Genomic DNA, 15,849 nt, shown 5'->3' with positions numbered 1-15,849 from the left:
GCACAAGGATGGAAGACTGAATAAACTCCAACTAAAGAATCATGGCAAGAAAAATTGATGGACTATGCAGAACTGGCAAAATTGACATATAAACTACGAAATAAGGACTCCTTGGCAGGTTTTGAATAAACATTCACAAATTTTTTACTGATAATAATAAGCTAAACAGTTGGAGGATCTATACAACTCTGTAACATGCAGAAAATAGCATTCTTGGAGAAACCAAAGACTGGAACTCAGGGAAGTCGGGGGGTGGGGGGATGGGTTTTATGGGAGGGGGAGGAAAAATGGGGGGGGGGGAATAAGGATATGTTTTTGGAAAATATGTTTTGTTATAACTTTGAATAAAATTTATTTTAAAAAAAGAACTTAATTCGTTCTGGAGGTCTGTTCTTAACCTGAAACTGTTCTTAACCTGAAGCACCAGTTTAGCTAATGGGGCCTCCCACTGCTTCTGCGCCGCTGCTGCATGATTTCTGTTCTCATCCTAAAGCAAAGTTCTTAACCCGAGGTACTATTTCTGGGTTAGTAGAGTCTGTAACCTGAAGCGTATGTAACCTGAGGTACCACTGTAATGGCATTTTATGAAGATAGTTCAGAAAGTTCATTTGGGCTAGAATGCTGCAGCCACACTACTATCTGGGGGCAGCAGGACAAATCACATGCCAACTTTCAATCTGTGCAGTTGGCTACCAGTTTCTTTTGGGGCTCCATCAAACAGCCCTGCGTCTTTCTTCTCAAAACCTCAAACCAGCCATTCTCTCAGCAGGAACCACCTCTGATGATTCTGAATGACTGACTTCCTGTTGACAGGAGCTCAAGGCCACAGCTTCCACCCTCTCCCTTTCCTGAACAGCAAAAGTGCACCCAGCAGCCACATGTACCCTTTGTGTACATATGCACAGGAGCAAGGGTCACTTTTCCAGGCCAGCTGAAGAGGGATACTGGCTGGGGTGGGGTGTGGTCAAGGCCACCCGTGACGCCATCCCAGGGCACATGCTCCATCCAAGTGGGAGGTCAAGCTGGGCCTTATGAAAGCATTCCTTTGCCACGTGGAGCCCTCAGAGTTCATGGTGCGCACGTTCTGTGTATTTGGGGAGAGAGGTTACAGTCTGATCCTTGCGGGTGGCTCAGGATGTTTTTCTAGAACCTGAGCACTCCAGTCACCCACCCCAAACCGAGCAAGAACAGGACACCCAGTGCACAGACAAATCTTTTATTACAAAAAGAGAGGAGCCCAGAACTCGCCAGCTGGTTCCCTGTCAAAGACAGGAGGAGCGACACAGTCAACCTCAGGCTCCAGGGCAGAAACGAAGGAAATGAGCTGTGCCAGCCTCATGCACTGAGACAGAGAAAGGGGCAGGGGCTCCAGGGGGCAGGGGGGACCCAGGTCCCTTTACCCCCAACCCACCTGCCATGCCCACACAATGACACTGCCAGCATATACTGACTACAGGCACCACAGACAATTTGCTGCAAGCCTTGCAAGGTCCCCCAGGACATTTCATGAGACCTGGAGAAGGCCTCTCTAAGACCCACCTGGCTTGGGCTGAGTCTGCAGGTGGATGGCGCCCAGTCCGCGCTGCCTAGCTGGGTGCTGGTGGCTGTGGAAGGGCAGGCTGGGAATCTGAAGCCCTTCCTGTCTCCCCAGTAGCACGCCATGGTCCACCAGGCAGCCAGCCTTGCAGAAGAGGGCACAGGTGGCAGGGCCAGGGATGTGAGCTGGCAAGGAGAAAGCACAGATCGGAGGGGCTGGCAGGAAAGGCTGACACCCACTTTCGCATGGCAGCCCAATGCCGGGGGTGCATGGAGGAGAAGGGCAGGACAGGGCATGGCAGGGCAGCTCCTGAGACAAGGGAGTCGTTTGGGGGCAAGGCTCACCCTGCCAGGGGGCAAAGAAGGGCATTCCCCAGAGGCACAGATCCATCTCCCAAAAGGAAGAAGAACCTGTTTCCTGGCAGAGCAGGATCCTTGTCCTGGCCTCACTTCCGGTAGCTCTCATCCCAGATGCCTCCTCATCCCTTCCCTCCACCCCTTTCCCCACGGGGAGAAGACAGGCCAGCACCAGCAGGGCAGTCTCAGGCGAGGAGGCCTCTCTCTCGGCAGGCTGAGTGCCTCTGCTTGGAAGACCGTCTGGGGCTTGAGGCTGTGGGACCCCTTGGAAGAAGTGCCCCCCCCTATGTGCTCTGCTCATCAGGTTCTGACTTGTCAGCCCCCCGCTTCCTTCCAGGAGCGTTCAGCGCAGTGTCAAGGGCGGCTCGGAGGGAGGGAGCAGCATCCAGGCGGGCGCGGGCCTCTGGCACCGAGCAGCTACGCAGGAGGCAGAGCAGGGCTGTGGGTACAACCTGGGCAAATGGAAGAGATGTGGGGAAATCTGCAGTCAAACTGACCATTGTGTTTGTTAATAAGCATATGAAAGGGTTAAGGAGTACAGAGTTCCTGTATTCCTGCATTTCCTGTGGCAGGAAATAGGACAAAAGATCTTAGAACCATAGTGTTGGAAGGGCCCCCAAGGGCCATCTAGTCCAACCCCTTGCAATGCAAGAATCTCAGCTAGAGCACCCAGGACAGCCATCCAACCTCTGCTTTAAAACCTCAAAGGAAAGACAGTTCACCAGCATCCGAGGGAGACGGTTCCACTGTCAAACACCTCTCACTGTCAGAAAGTTTTTTCCTGATGTTTAATCAGTGTCTCCTTTTTTGTAACTTGAAGCCATTGGTTTGGGCATCTTAATCTTTTCTTCCTCCTTTCCCCAGTTTCTCTTTTCCTTTCAAGCCAGCAATGTGAGCAGATGCACATATATGGGCTCTTCTGGGATACCGTACTCCATTTTGGAAACTAAATTTGCATTTTGCAACTAAGAAGTAGTTTTACCTGCATACCACTTTGATTTATTTGCTGTCTGTATTGAATGAAAGTAAAATCTTTTTGTTTTTACTAAAACAGGTGGTTCATTCTTAGCAATGGGGACAGAGAATGGAAAGGTCAGTAGACCACAAATAAACAGCAATAAGAGGTGTGTTTGGTGTGACTTGTACCTCCTGTGTCATGGCACAAGTGTGGGATGACCAGATGAAGTGGGATGGGCAGGTGCGGGGGGGGGGGGGAGGGAGGGAGGGAGAGAACACCTGCCCACCTTGCTCTTGTCTGTTGCTACGGCAATGTGCTTGGAGACTGGAGCTGTGCGGAGCTCCTCAGAGAGCGGCTCAGGGTCATAGATGGCTTGCAGGAGACCTTCCAGGCACTTGGCATGAGGCTGGCCCGAGAACCTCTGGAGGGAGAGAGGGAAGTTGGGGGGGGGGCTGCCAGGGGGTGGCAAAGGGCACAGGTCCCTCCTGAGTGTGGGGCCTTGAGCTCTGCTTTTTCCCGCAAGGTGGTGGCCCCACAGAGCCCCTGTGATGTGAGCAAACTTCACTCAGGTTCATGTCACCATGTTGCCCTGACGGTGCTCATGGGCGTCCTTGGACCAGGCACTGTCTTTCCGTGAGTAGCCTCCCTAAGATGGTTGTTGTGAGGATCACAAGGATAAAGCCTGCCACTGCTTCCCAATGCATCTTAGTGGATGATTGAGATACAGCACAAGCAAATCTGGGAGACAGGCAGGGTCTCAGTGTTAGAAATTGGAAGAAGGAGGGAGCTGGACTGAGCGGAAGACCTCGGCTGGCCAGGCACTGCTGTGGCCAAAGCAAGACTCTGCTGGCGCTCTGCTGGCCAGCCCTCCCCCTGGGAAGAGGACACCCACCGACTAGCTCCATGGCCCTGCAGGGGAGCCTTCTGGGATACCCCCCCCCCCCGTACCTGCAGGATGCTGACGGCCCGCCAGAAGAGCTTGGAGTTGCTCACTCGCAGGTCCACCATGTAATTGCGCAGGATCTTGCCCTTCAGCACGTGAGCCCCGGTGCTGACTGTGTTCAAGATCCACTTGGTGCTGAGCTCCCTTTGGAACCTCTGCAAAGGGACGGGGGATGGGCTGAATGGGCAAGGGGAGGGTGGGCAGAGAAGGGCCAGGCCAGGGGGGGCTCCAGCCTGGACACAAAGCAACTCCCCCCTCCCCCTTGCCAGTGGCTCCCCGCTCCCCACTGCCCCCTCCTCACCTGGATGAACTTGCCTTCATACTCCAGGAAGAGGATGGGCCACATGATGCTGATGATGGAGGGGAAGAGCTTCTTGAGCGAGGCCTGGCGGGGGCAGGGGGCAAAGCAGGGAGAGAGGGGGAACAGTCAGCCAAAAGGGGCTTGCTCAATGGGTGGGGCAGAGCCCTCTTGCATGTGTGATTCTGCCCCTCCAGGGCAGTGGACCATGGATGATAGCCACCGTGACCAGTAGCCACCAGTCATCGGGTATTGAGGCCTGCAAACATGCCCACCTTGCAGACAGCACCTACCGGCAGGTATTGCCCAACTGTGGCATGAGAAAGGGCTTGCACGTTGGAGGTCCTCTCCTTCACCTGGACCACCAACTTCTCCACTTCATCAAGGTTGTCTGCAGTCAAGAGAGGAGAGAGGGGTGTTGGTGGCAAAGGAAGGCAGCACAAGAGGGTTGAGGGTGCTCACTCCCCCACCAGCTGTTTCCCTTTACGGAAAGGAGGGAGAGGAGCCGATCCAAGTGCCTTTGACTCACAGGTGGGGCTGTCTGATGTGGAGCCAGCCACTGGTCCAGGCAGCCCAGGATTGTCTCCAGGGGCTCTGGGGGACAGGATGGCCCCCTGTGTGTAGGAGATTAGCATTCAAAATTCAACAGTTAAGAAGTATAGGGGCTATTTAACCACAGGGCTGTAAATTGCTAGACAGGCAGATTTGGACCATAGAAATGTAAAAGGTGGAGAGAGAGAGCTCTGTGTGATGTCATTTCCTCTGTTTCCTGTCGCTTCTCTCTCTCACTTCTTCACCATGTCTTCAAGTCAGACGGATGTTGGCGATCTCCCTGACTGCACAATCCAATTTTGGAATCAGCTATATATTTTGAAACCCTTAAGTATTTTACCTGCATAGTTTTACTGCTGCCTTTGCTGTGATCCAATGCAAGACTGCTAAGTAAGTAAACACTAATTCTACTTACTTTATAAGTTGTTGCTGGATTCTTTGTTAAGAGGGGCTAAGCCAGCTAACCTTTGGTGGTAGTAGTAGTAGTAGTAATAATGATATATTTTTTCTACCCCAGCCACCTGCCTGGGTTGCCCCTGCCACTCTGAATGGCTTCCAGCAAAATATAAGAAAACAGAACAAAATATCAAGCAGCTGGATTTGCTCAGAAAATATAATGCTTTGCAGCCTAGTTCTGTATTTTGCTGCCAAGGATGGGCACATGGAAGACTGGCAGTTGTAATTCATGTACCCTCCCCATGCCATCCATAACCTGATCCAACCACTATGGCCAGACTCTTCTCACATGCCTTGCAGATTGTGATTCTTTTCACCTAGAGATGCTGGTGGCTGGACCTCGGAGCCGCCTCCTGCTCTGCCGCTGAGCTGCAGCCCCTTCTCTGAACCAGCAAAGAGGGTAGGGGGTCAGGAGCCCTCAGAGCGCTGGCTCCAGCAGCCCCCTTTCTGCCATCCCTTCTGTGCTTGCTGAGCTGCAGACTCCCTCGTCCTCCCACCTCATGGCTCCCTAGAACATCCAAAGGGCCCTGCAGCTGGATCCGGCCAAAGGAGGCCCATCTAGCGGAGCATCCTGGTCTCACACAGTGGCCAACCGAAAGGAAGCCCACAAGCAGGATCTGAATGCAGCAGCAGCAGCAGCAGCAGCAGCCAGCCCCCTTTCCACTTGGGGCCCAGGAACTGGTCCTATTCAGAAGTATCTTGACTCTGACAGTGCAGGCAGAACCCAGCCTTGTGTCCTCCATGAATTTTCTTCAGAGTATAACAGCCAACTTGGTGGCCATCTCTGCCTCCATAGTCTAACCATGTGGAGATGCCTTTCCTTTCTCCTGCATCTCCCAAGAGGCCCCTGTGCCCCCCAGCCCCCCCCCGGTCTCTCACCATCCACTGTGAAAAGGAAGAGGACGGTATCCAGCTCCGTCAGTGATGGGAGGATTGTTTTCACAAAATCTTCTTCAGAGAAAGCAAACTTGGGGCCCTGCAGGAGAAAAACAGAAAGAAGAAGCTGTCCATGCCTGGCTTCGGGGGGGGGGCATGTGGGGGGTCTTGAGTTATGGGTTGGCCCTGATCTACCAGAAATGAGATGAGCTGGCTGTTGCCTCGGAAGCCCTGGCACTGCTTGGTCTGTGTGCCCAACTCTCATGTGCCTTGGAGAAGGGGGTGACCCTTGGAGGGCGCAGCTCCTCTTGCTTTCGGGGTTGGGCCCGTGCATTTGGGTTTGGTGTCCCCTTTCTGTAGAAGCCCCGAAAAGAGGAGAAGGAGATGGAGGAGGAGGTGGAGAAGGAGAAGACCCCAGCCTAGGAGGTGTCCAAACAACCTCCTCCTCTGACCACTCGCCTGTGCAATCAGATCAGCCTCTCTGTTGAACATTTCGCTGCGGTCCCCAATGAGGAAGCCCCGGACATCGTTGATGTCTGTGCCATGAAGGGAGAAGCAGAAAAGAGAGTTCATGTGTCTGCCTAGGAAGGAACCCCCGCCCTCTCTGTCTCTCTCTCTCTCACACACACACTCATGCACACGCATTGGCACCTCCTGCCAATCGCCTGCAGCCTCCTCCAGCACATGACATTTCCTGGGCCTGGGGAATGGGGACATTCAGGTGGCGGTGGGTCCCATATTTACAGGACCACTCTCTGCCCAGACTGAATTCACCCTCCTTGCCTGGTAGGGCTCACCTGCCCCAAAGGTGGGGATGCACTCGGCCCCATCCATGATGGCGATGATGCCCAGGGTATGCCAGCCGACCAGGTAGACATAAGCCTTCTTCTGTAGGCTGTGGCGGAGAGAGGCAGAGATTGTGCTGGGGGGCAGAGAGTTTTTGACAGGCCAAAGCCCACAGGAGCTGAGGTTCAAGGAAGATAAATTCTGGTTGCTGTGAATAAATTCCTGCCCACCTGAGGCTCACCTGGTCCCTGCTTGCTTCACAAGGGCAGCGATCTTCTTGCTCTGACCATAGGTGACTTTGTGGGCCCGCTCATAGGTGCGGAGGATTTCCAGAAGACACCTGCAGAGAGGATTCAGAGAGAACTCTGCTGGGCTTTGTGCTGCTGGTCAGCTGCCAGGAGAGGGACTGGGAGCTAAGAGAGGCTCCTCTCCCCGCCCCATGGAGGAGCCCCCAGAGACTGCCCTGCTTGGCTTCTGCTCCATAACTCACTTCTCTGAGATCTCGCTGTCCTTGGAGACTGTCTTGTGTGCAGTCAGGAGCAGAGTTTCCAGAAGGATCTTGGTGGCGCTGCCGCCCTTCATGCGGGATGAGCCAGTGAGCCCTTCAGGCTGAAAGAGCACAGCGGGCTGAGACCGGTCCCTGCCTGGTCCCAATGCCCCATGGCAGCTGCCAGGATGTGCCAGAGATCAGGGCCCCATGGACTGGGCTGGCAATCCTGCCTGCCTGCACTAGCCCATCGCAGGCCTTCCTGGGAACAAGCTCTTATACTGGAGCACAACTAAAGCATACCCTGATGCCCACAGCCCCCCCCCCTTGCAGGGCTGATGACGAAACAAATTGCCCTGAAAGATAGAACCTGAAGGAAGTAGATTTCAGGTAAACATGCTTATTGAATTCCATTTTTCTCATATATGTGAGTGCTGGGGAGGGCAGGGAATGGGGCGCACAGGGGGGCGGATGTCAGGGAGAGGCAAACGGGAAAAGATGAAAGGACAGAAACCAGCAGTTATAGAGAGCCTAAAGAGATCATCAGCAGCTTGTCGTCTGACAGTCAGTCTGGCGTAGAGGGGGAGGAAGATGAGCCTGGGACAAGTCAGGCTGTACACCGAGGAAGTAAGGGGAGGAGTTTTCGCAGACTTGCATGCTGGGTGCGGAAAAGGAGGAAGTAAGTTTAGAGGGAGCAACTGCGCTCAAGGGGAAGGAGGCTAATGGAAACGCTGGAGATGTACGTTTGAACTTTGTCAAATAAATCAATTGTTTGGAACTGGCTGGGAGCCGGGAGTCTTATCTATGGCCAGCTGGACAGCACAAAGCCTCTGACAGCGGGTTCTACTCTAGAACAGGTTCCTGCCTGCAGAGAGATGTTGGCTTGGCACACCCTTTCCTCACTGACTGATGGCACCAAAGCCTTTTGAAGAACCCTGACCATCCACGGGCCTCTTCCAGGTGCTTCACCTGAGGGAGGTGCAGCAGGTGACACCCTGAGAATGGGCTCGGCCAGAGGTGACAGCCCCTGCCCCCTATCTGTGGGCTGCTCTCTCCAGTGGACCACCCTCGCCCCACCAATGCCTGTATGTGCTATGGATGCGCAGGGATGGTAGGTCTGATGAGGGAAGCACAGGGAAGGCCCCCCCCCCCACTCCCCAGCACTCACCCCCACGGCAGGATTGAGGATGAAGGCCTGGTGGGTTTCCTGCAGCTTCTCCATCCTCTCGGCCACTTGCCGGAAGGTGGAGTGGAAGCCCTCAATCTTGTCTGTCCTGTAGGGAGATGGGTGGTGTGAGAGGGCAGGCAGGGGCCTCTTGCCCAGATCCCCCCCCCTGCTCCGCTGGATTCTGACGCTGTCCAGCCACTTCATCACTTTCTTCACCTCCACAAGGTCACCCTCCCCAGAGCCCCACATAGACCTCCTCTTGCTTGCCACAGGGAGAATTTAGAACGTCCATTATAGATTACTGTTAATGCAGATGAACATTTTTCAAAGCCCAACCTCTGAAGCAGAAAGAAGGTTACACATCCCACTCCATACTCACTCTCATTCTACTTTAGCTGGGGATTTCTTGATTATCTTACTAAAATGTGTAGTTCATTCTTAACAAAGGGCACAAAGGGGGGAAAGTCAGCAGACTACAAATAAACTGGGATAAGAGGTGTAATTGCCTAATTCCTAGATTCCAGTAAGCTGCAAAAGCGGCTGTGTGTTTTTTACTCTGCTAAAAGGGCTTCACAGCCTGTTTACTCTCATATTTCCCCACCACATGTGGGATTGGTGATTTAAATTTAAAGTTACACATTTAATCCTCAACCCATCTCCATTAGCTGCCTTCTTCTCCCCCAGCCAAGCGCCTCTGGCCTCTGGCACACGAGATGCTCTGAACAGGGTTGGCCAGACTGGGCAAAGTGTTTGGCAGCTCACCCTGCAGCTCTTCTGGACCTGCCCCTGCCCCTCCCCCCTTACCTGGCCATGGTGACTGGGTTGAATCCCACCAGAACTGGGACATAGATGTCCAAGTTGTTCATGCAGAAGTCCAGCTGCCCAGCCACGTAGGGAGCCTGTTGCAAGCAAGCAGAGCCCGTGTGAGGCGGCCCCAGCCACAGTGGCCATGCCTTAGTTGCAGGCGCAGGCAGGCAGCTTCTGCTCCAAAGGCCATGTTCCTCCAAGGCCAAGCTCCAAGGGGACCCCGGCTTGGAAAGGGTTACTTCCGTCTCCCAGACCCATATTTCCTCTTCCAGGCCTGGCACCAATGTACAAAACACAGAGCAACTGCCGAAGAAGAGCCTGTTGCATCAAGCCACAGGAAGGCCAGCCAGCCCAGCCTCCTGTTCTCGCAGGGGCCAACCAGCTGCCCCAAAGGGAAACCGCAAGGAAGAGTCGAGCCCATGATCAACTCTCCCCTCCCGTCACTTCCAGCCACTGGTATTCAGAAGCATTGCTGTTTCCAATGGTGGAGGCAGAGCAGAGCCATTGTGACTAGTAGCCGTTGTGGCTAGCAGCCACTGATAGCCCTCTCCCCCTCATGTATTTCTTGCCTCCTCTCAAAGACCTGCAAGTCAGTGGCCCTGACGGCCTCCTGCAGCAGCAGGCTCCATAGTTAACTCCACGTTGCCTCACTGACTGGCAACAGCTCTCCAGGGTTTCAGGCAGGGATCTCCTCCTGTGCCACTCGGAGATGGGGGATCAAACTTGTGCCTTCCTGCCCTAAATCAGATGCTCCAGCCACTGAGCTCCAGTGGCCCTTCTCCATTGCCAGCAGAAACATCCACTGGACACACCTAAGGACTTGACATTGAGGGAGTTTGTCAGAGGTGGCTTTTGTGGTCCTCCACGTGAAACCTTCTGGCTGGGGGGGGGTGCAACATCCCTCTCGTCTTCTGCTCCCCTGCCCATCTGGAACAGAGAGATCCCTTCGTCTCCTACAGGAACTGGGAGGGTTCCCTCCCTCCCTCCCTCCCTCCCTCCCTCCCATCCCTCCCTCCCTCCCTCCCTCCCATCCCTCCCTCCACTCCTGTCCTGCATGAAATACTCACAGACAAACCACATGAAATCCCAAAGAAAATGACCTTCTTTTTCCCTTCACAGACCTGGAGGAGGAGGAGAGAGAAAAGGGAGCTCAGTTGTCACTGTTATGCTGCTGCTGCTGCCCATAACCCCCCCCCAGCCCACCCAGGACCAAAGGCACCCATCAGCTCTCCTGCCCAGAGCACCTGTGGGCTCTCTTCCTGCCAGCAAGGCAAGGGAAACATGTCCCTGGTGGAGCTGCTCTCCATCAGAAGAATCTGTAGCTGGTGCTTGCTCCTTTGCAACAGCAGCTCTGGGGAGCCGCTGGGTACTCAGCGCCGAGGGTGCTGGTAGGCAAGGGTCTCTCCACACACACACACACACACACACACACACACACACACACCCCAGCAGCCTCACCTTCTTTAGGTCCTCAATGCCCAGCAGCGCACTGTCCTCAGGGCCCTCCAGGGAGGCTACAAGAGACCTGTGAGAAGAGGCATAAAAAATGCACTTGTCTGTGGGGGAACTAAATTTGCAGCCAAAATGAGATTTCAAGTTTTGCTGGATAAGCAAAGGGTTAAGACACCTGAAGATCCCCTATAAATTGCTAAAGAGGACACTCTGTGAGGTCATATCCCCTGCTTCCCCATGGTAGGAAAAGTAACAAATGAAAATATTCCTTACCACTTCCTCCCTCCTCAGTCTCTTTTTCACCATGGAGCTGAAGAGAAAGGATGCTTAGTCTAGACTCCATTTTTTTATCTCAACCATATTTTTATAATGTCAAATTCTGCCTCTCTTGTTTTCACTGCTGCTTCTGCTGGGATCAGGTCTGAAACTTTCTGTAACAAGGTTAAGCCACCTTGTCCTAGAAGTTTCCACATTTTATGCTGCAAAGGGATGCAGACCCTTCAACTGTCCCAATTTAATCAGGGCATCTGATTTGGGGGGACCATGCTTTCAAGCGAGATCTTGGCCCTGAAATAAGTGCACCCTAGTTTTCTGCTTGGACATGTTGGAGGGTATGAGGATGGTCATTTTACACGCTGCTAACTAACACAAGTGAGTAAGAGGAAGGATAAATCATATCCCGCCCTGCCCTCCAAATCCACCCAAAACTCTGAACCCTCGAACATGAAACTCTGCATCCTAGAGCTCCAGTCACCACCAGCACCACACAAATGCACACATGCAAAAGACTCTCTTCTCCAAACTCAGGTCTGCACAATTTGTCCCCCACATGTCCCAGACACCCCCCCACCAGTCTAGTAGCCTAGAGTACCAAATGGCTCATCCTGTCTCCTTACCTGTCCCCACCAGCAATTATATACGTGTACTGGGGCAGCTGCCCCAACCCCTTCAGGAGTATGTTAAAGGATACCTAGGAAAAACAGACACAAAGACAGTCAGGGAGGTGTGGGGCGACCTGTGCCCCCCCCCCCCGCTCTGAGGGACCACCCCAAAGGCCACAGTGCAAAGCCTGCCTTTCCTAGCAATGCAGTCCCTGTGTGGCATCCCCGGCAGGTGCCCCCTCCCGCTGCAGCCCTGAGCCAGGCTCAGTGGCAAACCCTCCAGCGCTGGCTCCCCAGGGATGCCCCACAGATGGCAGCAGCCCTCCCTGCATCAGCAAGCCCTCTTCATTAGCTGCACAGCCCTTATCTCCAGGCATGGGGGGGGGGTTGAGAGAAAGGGGGGAGCAGAAGGAAGAGGAGGGTGAGGCAGGAGGCACTCACCGCCATGAGGAAGCCCATCCGGCCAGAGGCTCCCCCTCCACTCAGCACAATGAGCGTGTTGTCTGGCTCCTGAGGAAAGAAGGAAGAGACAAATAGGCTGGGTGTCCACCCACTCAGCTGATCCTGGCCCAGCTGCCAAAGGCCCTCTAGCCCAGTCCTCATAAGCAACGGAATAGCTGGCCTCCACCATAGTTTTGCCCTCCATCCAGCGGAAACGGTGGTTGTAGCTGGACATGTGAGATAACTAATCTCATACAGTATAACCAACATCTATTGCATGAAGGGGATAATGCCGTAGAGTAAGCTGCCCTGCCAGGTCACTTCCCCTCACCTTGGGAAGAAGGTCATTGTCAGGACTGGTCCTTGTCCTCTTCAGGTCACCACACCAACGCTTCTTGTTCTTTTATAACTTTTTATTGCGTATTAACAAAATAATCTTATAAACGGTTCTTAACTCTTCTTCCTCAGAGTCACTTCTTTCAGCTACCTTCTGAGCTCTGCTTCTCCGTGACCAGCCACTCTCCAAATGGCGAAGGCGCCCTTCCGATCTCTTTTTCCTACCCTCCTGGCTAGAGCTGGCTTGCATCTCCCCTCCTCCCAATCTGAGCTAGAACTGAAGCCTTTCCTTTCCTGGGAACAGCCGGTCCCTCCCTCTTCTTCCTCTTGCTCTCTTCTGTTAGAGTCACTGCTCTCCTTCCCTCCTTGGGGAAAGCTTTCTCCCTCTGAGAAACTGGAAACTTCTAACTCTTCCCTGACAGTAATCAAGCATTTTTTTGTATCTCAGTCTTTCCACTCTGCCGCCAATGTGAAGAAACGCCTACATTTTAGCTTTGAAGCTAAATGTGAAGAAACTTCATTTAAGCTAAACTTAATTATGTGTTTGAATTACCATTTTAAGCCTGCCTGAAAAAAGCTGCTGCATCTGTTACTCTACAGCAGATATTTTAAGGGGGAGAAAAGGGGGAAATCCCAGGAGAATCCAGTCTGCCTTTAAGCATCCTGGATTACTTAAACAGAAAAGGCTAAAACTAGCCTATTTCAGCTTCCCCTTTAAGCTGCAAAGGGATGGGCACTCCGTTGAACTCACAAACATGATGAAGGAAAGATAATATCTAATTATTATATCCTCTCCTAGCATTTATACACATCCCGACAACAACAACAACAACAACAACACACACACACACACACACACACACACACTGCCTCCTGCCATACCTTCAGCACCTCTTGCACTTTGGCAATTATGTCCACCATGGTCTTCAGCACTGACTCGCTGTACAGCCTCTGGGGGAGACAGAAAAGCGTGTCAGTGGCACTCAGTGCTATTTCTCCATCGCATCTGCTATGACTGTTCTAAACCAGTGCCCAGGTGCAGCAGTGGGCAGGATGGCTGCCAACAAACTGAGACAATGCTGGTGAGACAGAGACCTTGGGGTGTGTGGGTGTGTGTGAGTGGTTCCCAGATGCAGAAGATGGGGGGTTCGCCAGTTCAGGGCATGGTTGTGCCTCGTCTGAAGGAGCAGGTCTGTAGTCTGGGGGTGCTGCCAGTTTAATTTCTGCTACTGGAGGCTCAGGTGACCTCTGTGGCAAGGGACACCTCATGTTAGCTTAGGATGGTGTGCCAACTACACCCTTTTCTGGTCAGAAATAGCTTAGCTGTCATTCATGTGTTGGTAACTTCACAATTGGACTACTGTAATGCATCCAACATCAACTTCATTGGACTGGTCATGTTGTTTGGATGCCTGATTATCGTCTTCCAAAGTACCGTACTACTCTCTTCCCAACTTAAGAATGGAAAGTGAAATACCCGTGGACAACAAAAGAGGTTAAAGGTGCCCTCAAGGCAAATCGTTAAAAATCACACTGACAGTTGTGAAACACTGGCCTGCAAGCGCTCCAGTTAGAGAACAACCTTTACCACAGGCACAAACTCAGGGTGAAGAGTAGAAATGAGCTAAGAGGAAGACACGATTAAGTGGGCACAGGACATTGGTCACAACATCATGTCTGCTGACTGGGAATGGTTGTGGAACACCGGTATTAAATTTACGGCATGTAATGCCTTAAAGGAAAATATTATGAAAATGGTTTACAGGTGGTACATGACCCCAGTCAAGCTAGCAAAAATTTACCATTTGCCTGATAATAAGTGTTGGAAATGTAAAGAAACTGAAGGCACTTTCTATCATCTTTGGTGGACGTGCCCGAAGATTAAGGCTTTCTGGGAAATGATATATAATGAAATGAAAAAGGTACTTAAATGTACTTTCCCTAAGAAACCAGAGGCCTTTCTCTTGGGCATTGTCGGCCAATTGGTGCAAAGAAAGATAGAACTTTCTTTATGTATGCTACAACAGCAGCAAGAATACTCATCGCGAAGTATTGGAAGACACAAGATCTACCCACCCTGGAAGAATGGCAGATCAAAGTGATGGACTACATGACACTGGCTGAGATGACTGGCAGAATCCGTGATCAGGGAAAGGAGACGGCGGAAGAAGAATGGAAGAAATTTAAAATTTATCTTAAGGACTACTATAAACTTGACGAATGCTAGAATGTCGAGGTTTTCAGAAAGAAAGGGTTACAGTGATATAAGATTAGATTAAAGAAAAGATTAAGATGACAGAGGTTGGAAAGAAATATTTAGAAGTTGTCAAAAAACTATGGACATTGGGATGCAGAAAGGGGAGGTATGGGGGAGTCCAAGAAGAGAGGTTTATGGAAAAAATGTTATGAAACAATACGTGTTTGTATGTCTTTTTATGTGTTTGTTTGTTTTAAAAAAATTTGTAAAACCAATAAAAATTTTATAAAAAAAAAAATAAGAGGAAGACACGTTTGGCAAACCCTCATCATGATCAACTCCTGTCTGGAAACTCACAGGGTCCCTTCCAGCTCTGCTATTCTATGATTCTACAGTGTTGAAGGGTCACATTCCAGATCACCCCCCCCCCCCAGGCAAGTAGGCAGGGAGAGGCAGAGTCACCTTGTAGTTGACCAGCGCTTCGTCGTCTTCCTGGAATATTTCTGCATCACAGTCTCTGAGCAGCTGGACGATCTGTGCAGCGTCTGCCTTGTCCAGCTCCCGGGTGATGGGGTTGGACTTCTCTGTGATGGGCAAGGCAGCCTCGTACCCTGCCAGCTGGGAGAAAAAGGCATGAAGGGAGGGAGCTGTGGGGAACAGACGCAAGGGGGGCAATAAGATCCCTCCGAGATCTCCTGGGATCCACCCTGAGAGAAGCTGTGCCTGCCTAGACTTCCCGGTGGGTTTTCCCTTGGTAGGTGGCACATTTTTGCTGAGTTTCCACCTAGGACTTTTGAAGTCCTGGGACACATGTCCCAGAATCTTTGTCCCATTGAGCACCTGTGCACAGGGCTGCCATGCAAATCCATGACAAATTTCTATTTTTATTTAGATGCTAATCTGCCAACACCATGACTCACTGTGGCTGACATACACAATATGATCAGACACATCAATGCTGTGCGGCTGCAGCCTCAAAGGGACATGCAATCCAGCGTCCAGATATGGGGCGCCTCTTCTCAAGGAGTTTCAGAAAGAGGCTTGGAAATGTACTGAGGTCCTGGATCAAACCTCCTCCCAGGATATGTTGCAGTGCACGGGGGAGAATATCCCATCCTTGGAGGGCTCCTCAAGGGGCAAGGAAGAGGTTCTGAAGTTTAAGGAAGAACCTTCTGACAATGAGAGCCGTGGACTCTCCTTCCTTGGGGGTTTTTAAGCAGAGGCTGGGTGGCCCTCTGGCAGGGATTCTTTCGCTGTCATTCCTGCATTGCAGGGGGTTAGGCTAGATGACCCCTGGGGTCCCTTCCAACTCTACAGG

General features: G+C 52.1%; 1 protein-coding gene and 1 long non-coding RNA gene across 4 annotated transcripts in view; both read right to left on the bottom strand.

The window, feature by feature from the left end:
* Positions 1–1,200: 1,200 nt before the first annotated feature.
* LOC309530003 overlaps positions 1,201–15,849 on the bottom strand; it is a 113,759-nt gene continuing 99,110 nt past the window's right edge. Inside the window, exon 2 of the long non-coding RNA XR_014218585.1 lies at positions 1,201–1,775. This is a non-coding gene — a long non-coding RNA (uncharacterized lncRNA). The remainder of the gene's footprint in view (positions 1,776–15,849) is intronic.
* The window catches only part of GCKR (glucokinase regulator), a 20,711-nt gene continuing 6,062 nt past the window's right edge, over positions 1,201–15,849 (bottom strand). Inside the window, exons 3-20 of one of the 3 annotated variants that reach the window (XM_082218438.1) lie at positions 14,994–15,178; positions 13,217–13,285; positions 11,999–12,067; positions 11,573–11,646; positions 10,683–10,749; positions 10,292–10,345; positions 9,222–9,316; positions 8,418–8,523; positions 7,253–7,371; positions 7,004–7,102; positions 6,774–6,871; positions 6,436–6,512; positions 5,980–6,076; positions 4,386–4,483; positions 4,096–4,179; positions 3,800–3,949; positions 3,138–3,272; positions 1,201–2,345 (exon numbers count right to left, since the gene is read on the bottom strand). In XM_082218438.1, coding sequence (XP_082074564.1) covers positions 2,178–2,345; positions 3,138–3,272; positions 3,800–3,949; positions 4,096–4,179; positions 4,386–4,483; positions 5,980–6,076; positions 6,436–6,512; positions 6,774–6,871; positions 7,004–7,102; positions 7,253–7,371; positions 8,418–8,523; positions 9,222–9,316; positions 10,292–10,345; positions 10,683–10,749; positions 11,573–11,646; positions 11,999–12,067; positions 13,217–13,285; positions 14,994–15,178 — 1,844 coding nt within the window. In that variant the 3' untranslated portion in view covers positions 1,201–2,177. The remainder of the gene's footprint in view (positions 2,346–3,137; positions 3,273–3,799; positions 3,950–4,095; positions 4,180–4,385; positions 4,484–5,979; positions 6,077–6,435; positions 6,513–6,773; positions 6,872–7,003; positions 7,103–7,252; positions 7,372–8,417; positions 8,524–9,221; positions 9,317–10,291; positions 10,346–10,682; positions 10,750–11,572; positions 11,647–11,998; positions 12,068–13,216; positions 13,286–14,993; positions 15,179–15,849) is intronic. The other 2 variants (XM_082218440.1, XM_082218439.1) reach the window with 2 other exon arrangements.

The sequence above is a fragment of the Podarcis vaucheri genome (genome assembly GCF_965113315.1).
Source record: "Podarcis vaucheri genome assembly, chromosome: 3".
Lineage (NCBI taxonomy): Eukaryota > Metazoa > Chordata > Lepidosauria > Squamata > Lacertidae > Podarcis > Podarcis vaucheri.
The sequence above is the reverse complement of the archived record's forward strand: the minus strand, read 5'-3'. Positions and strand labels throughout refer to the sequence as shown.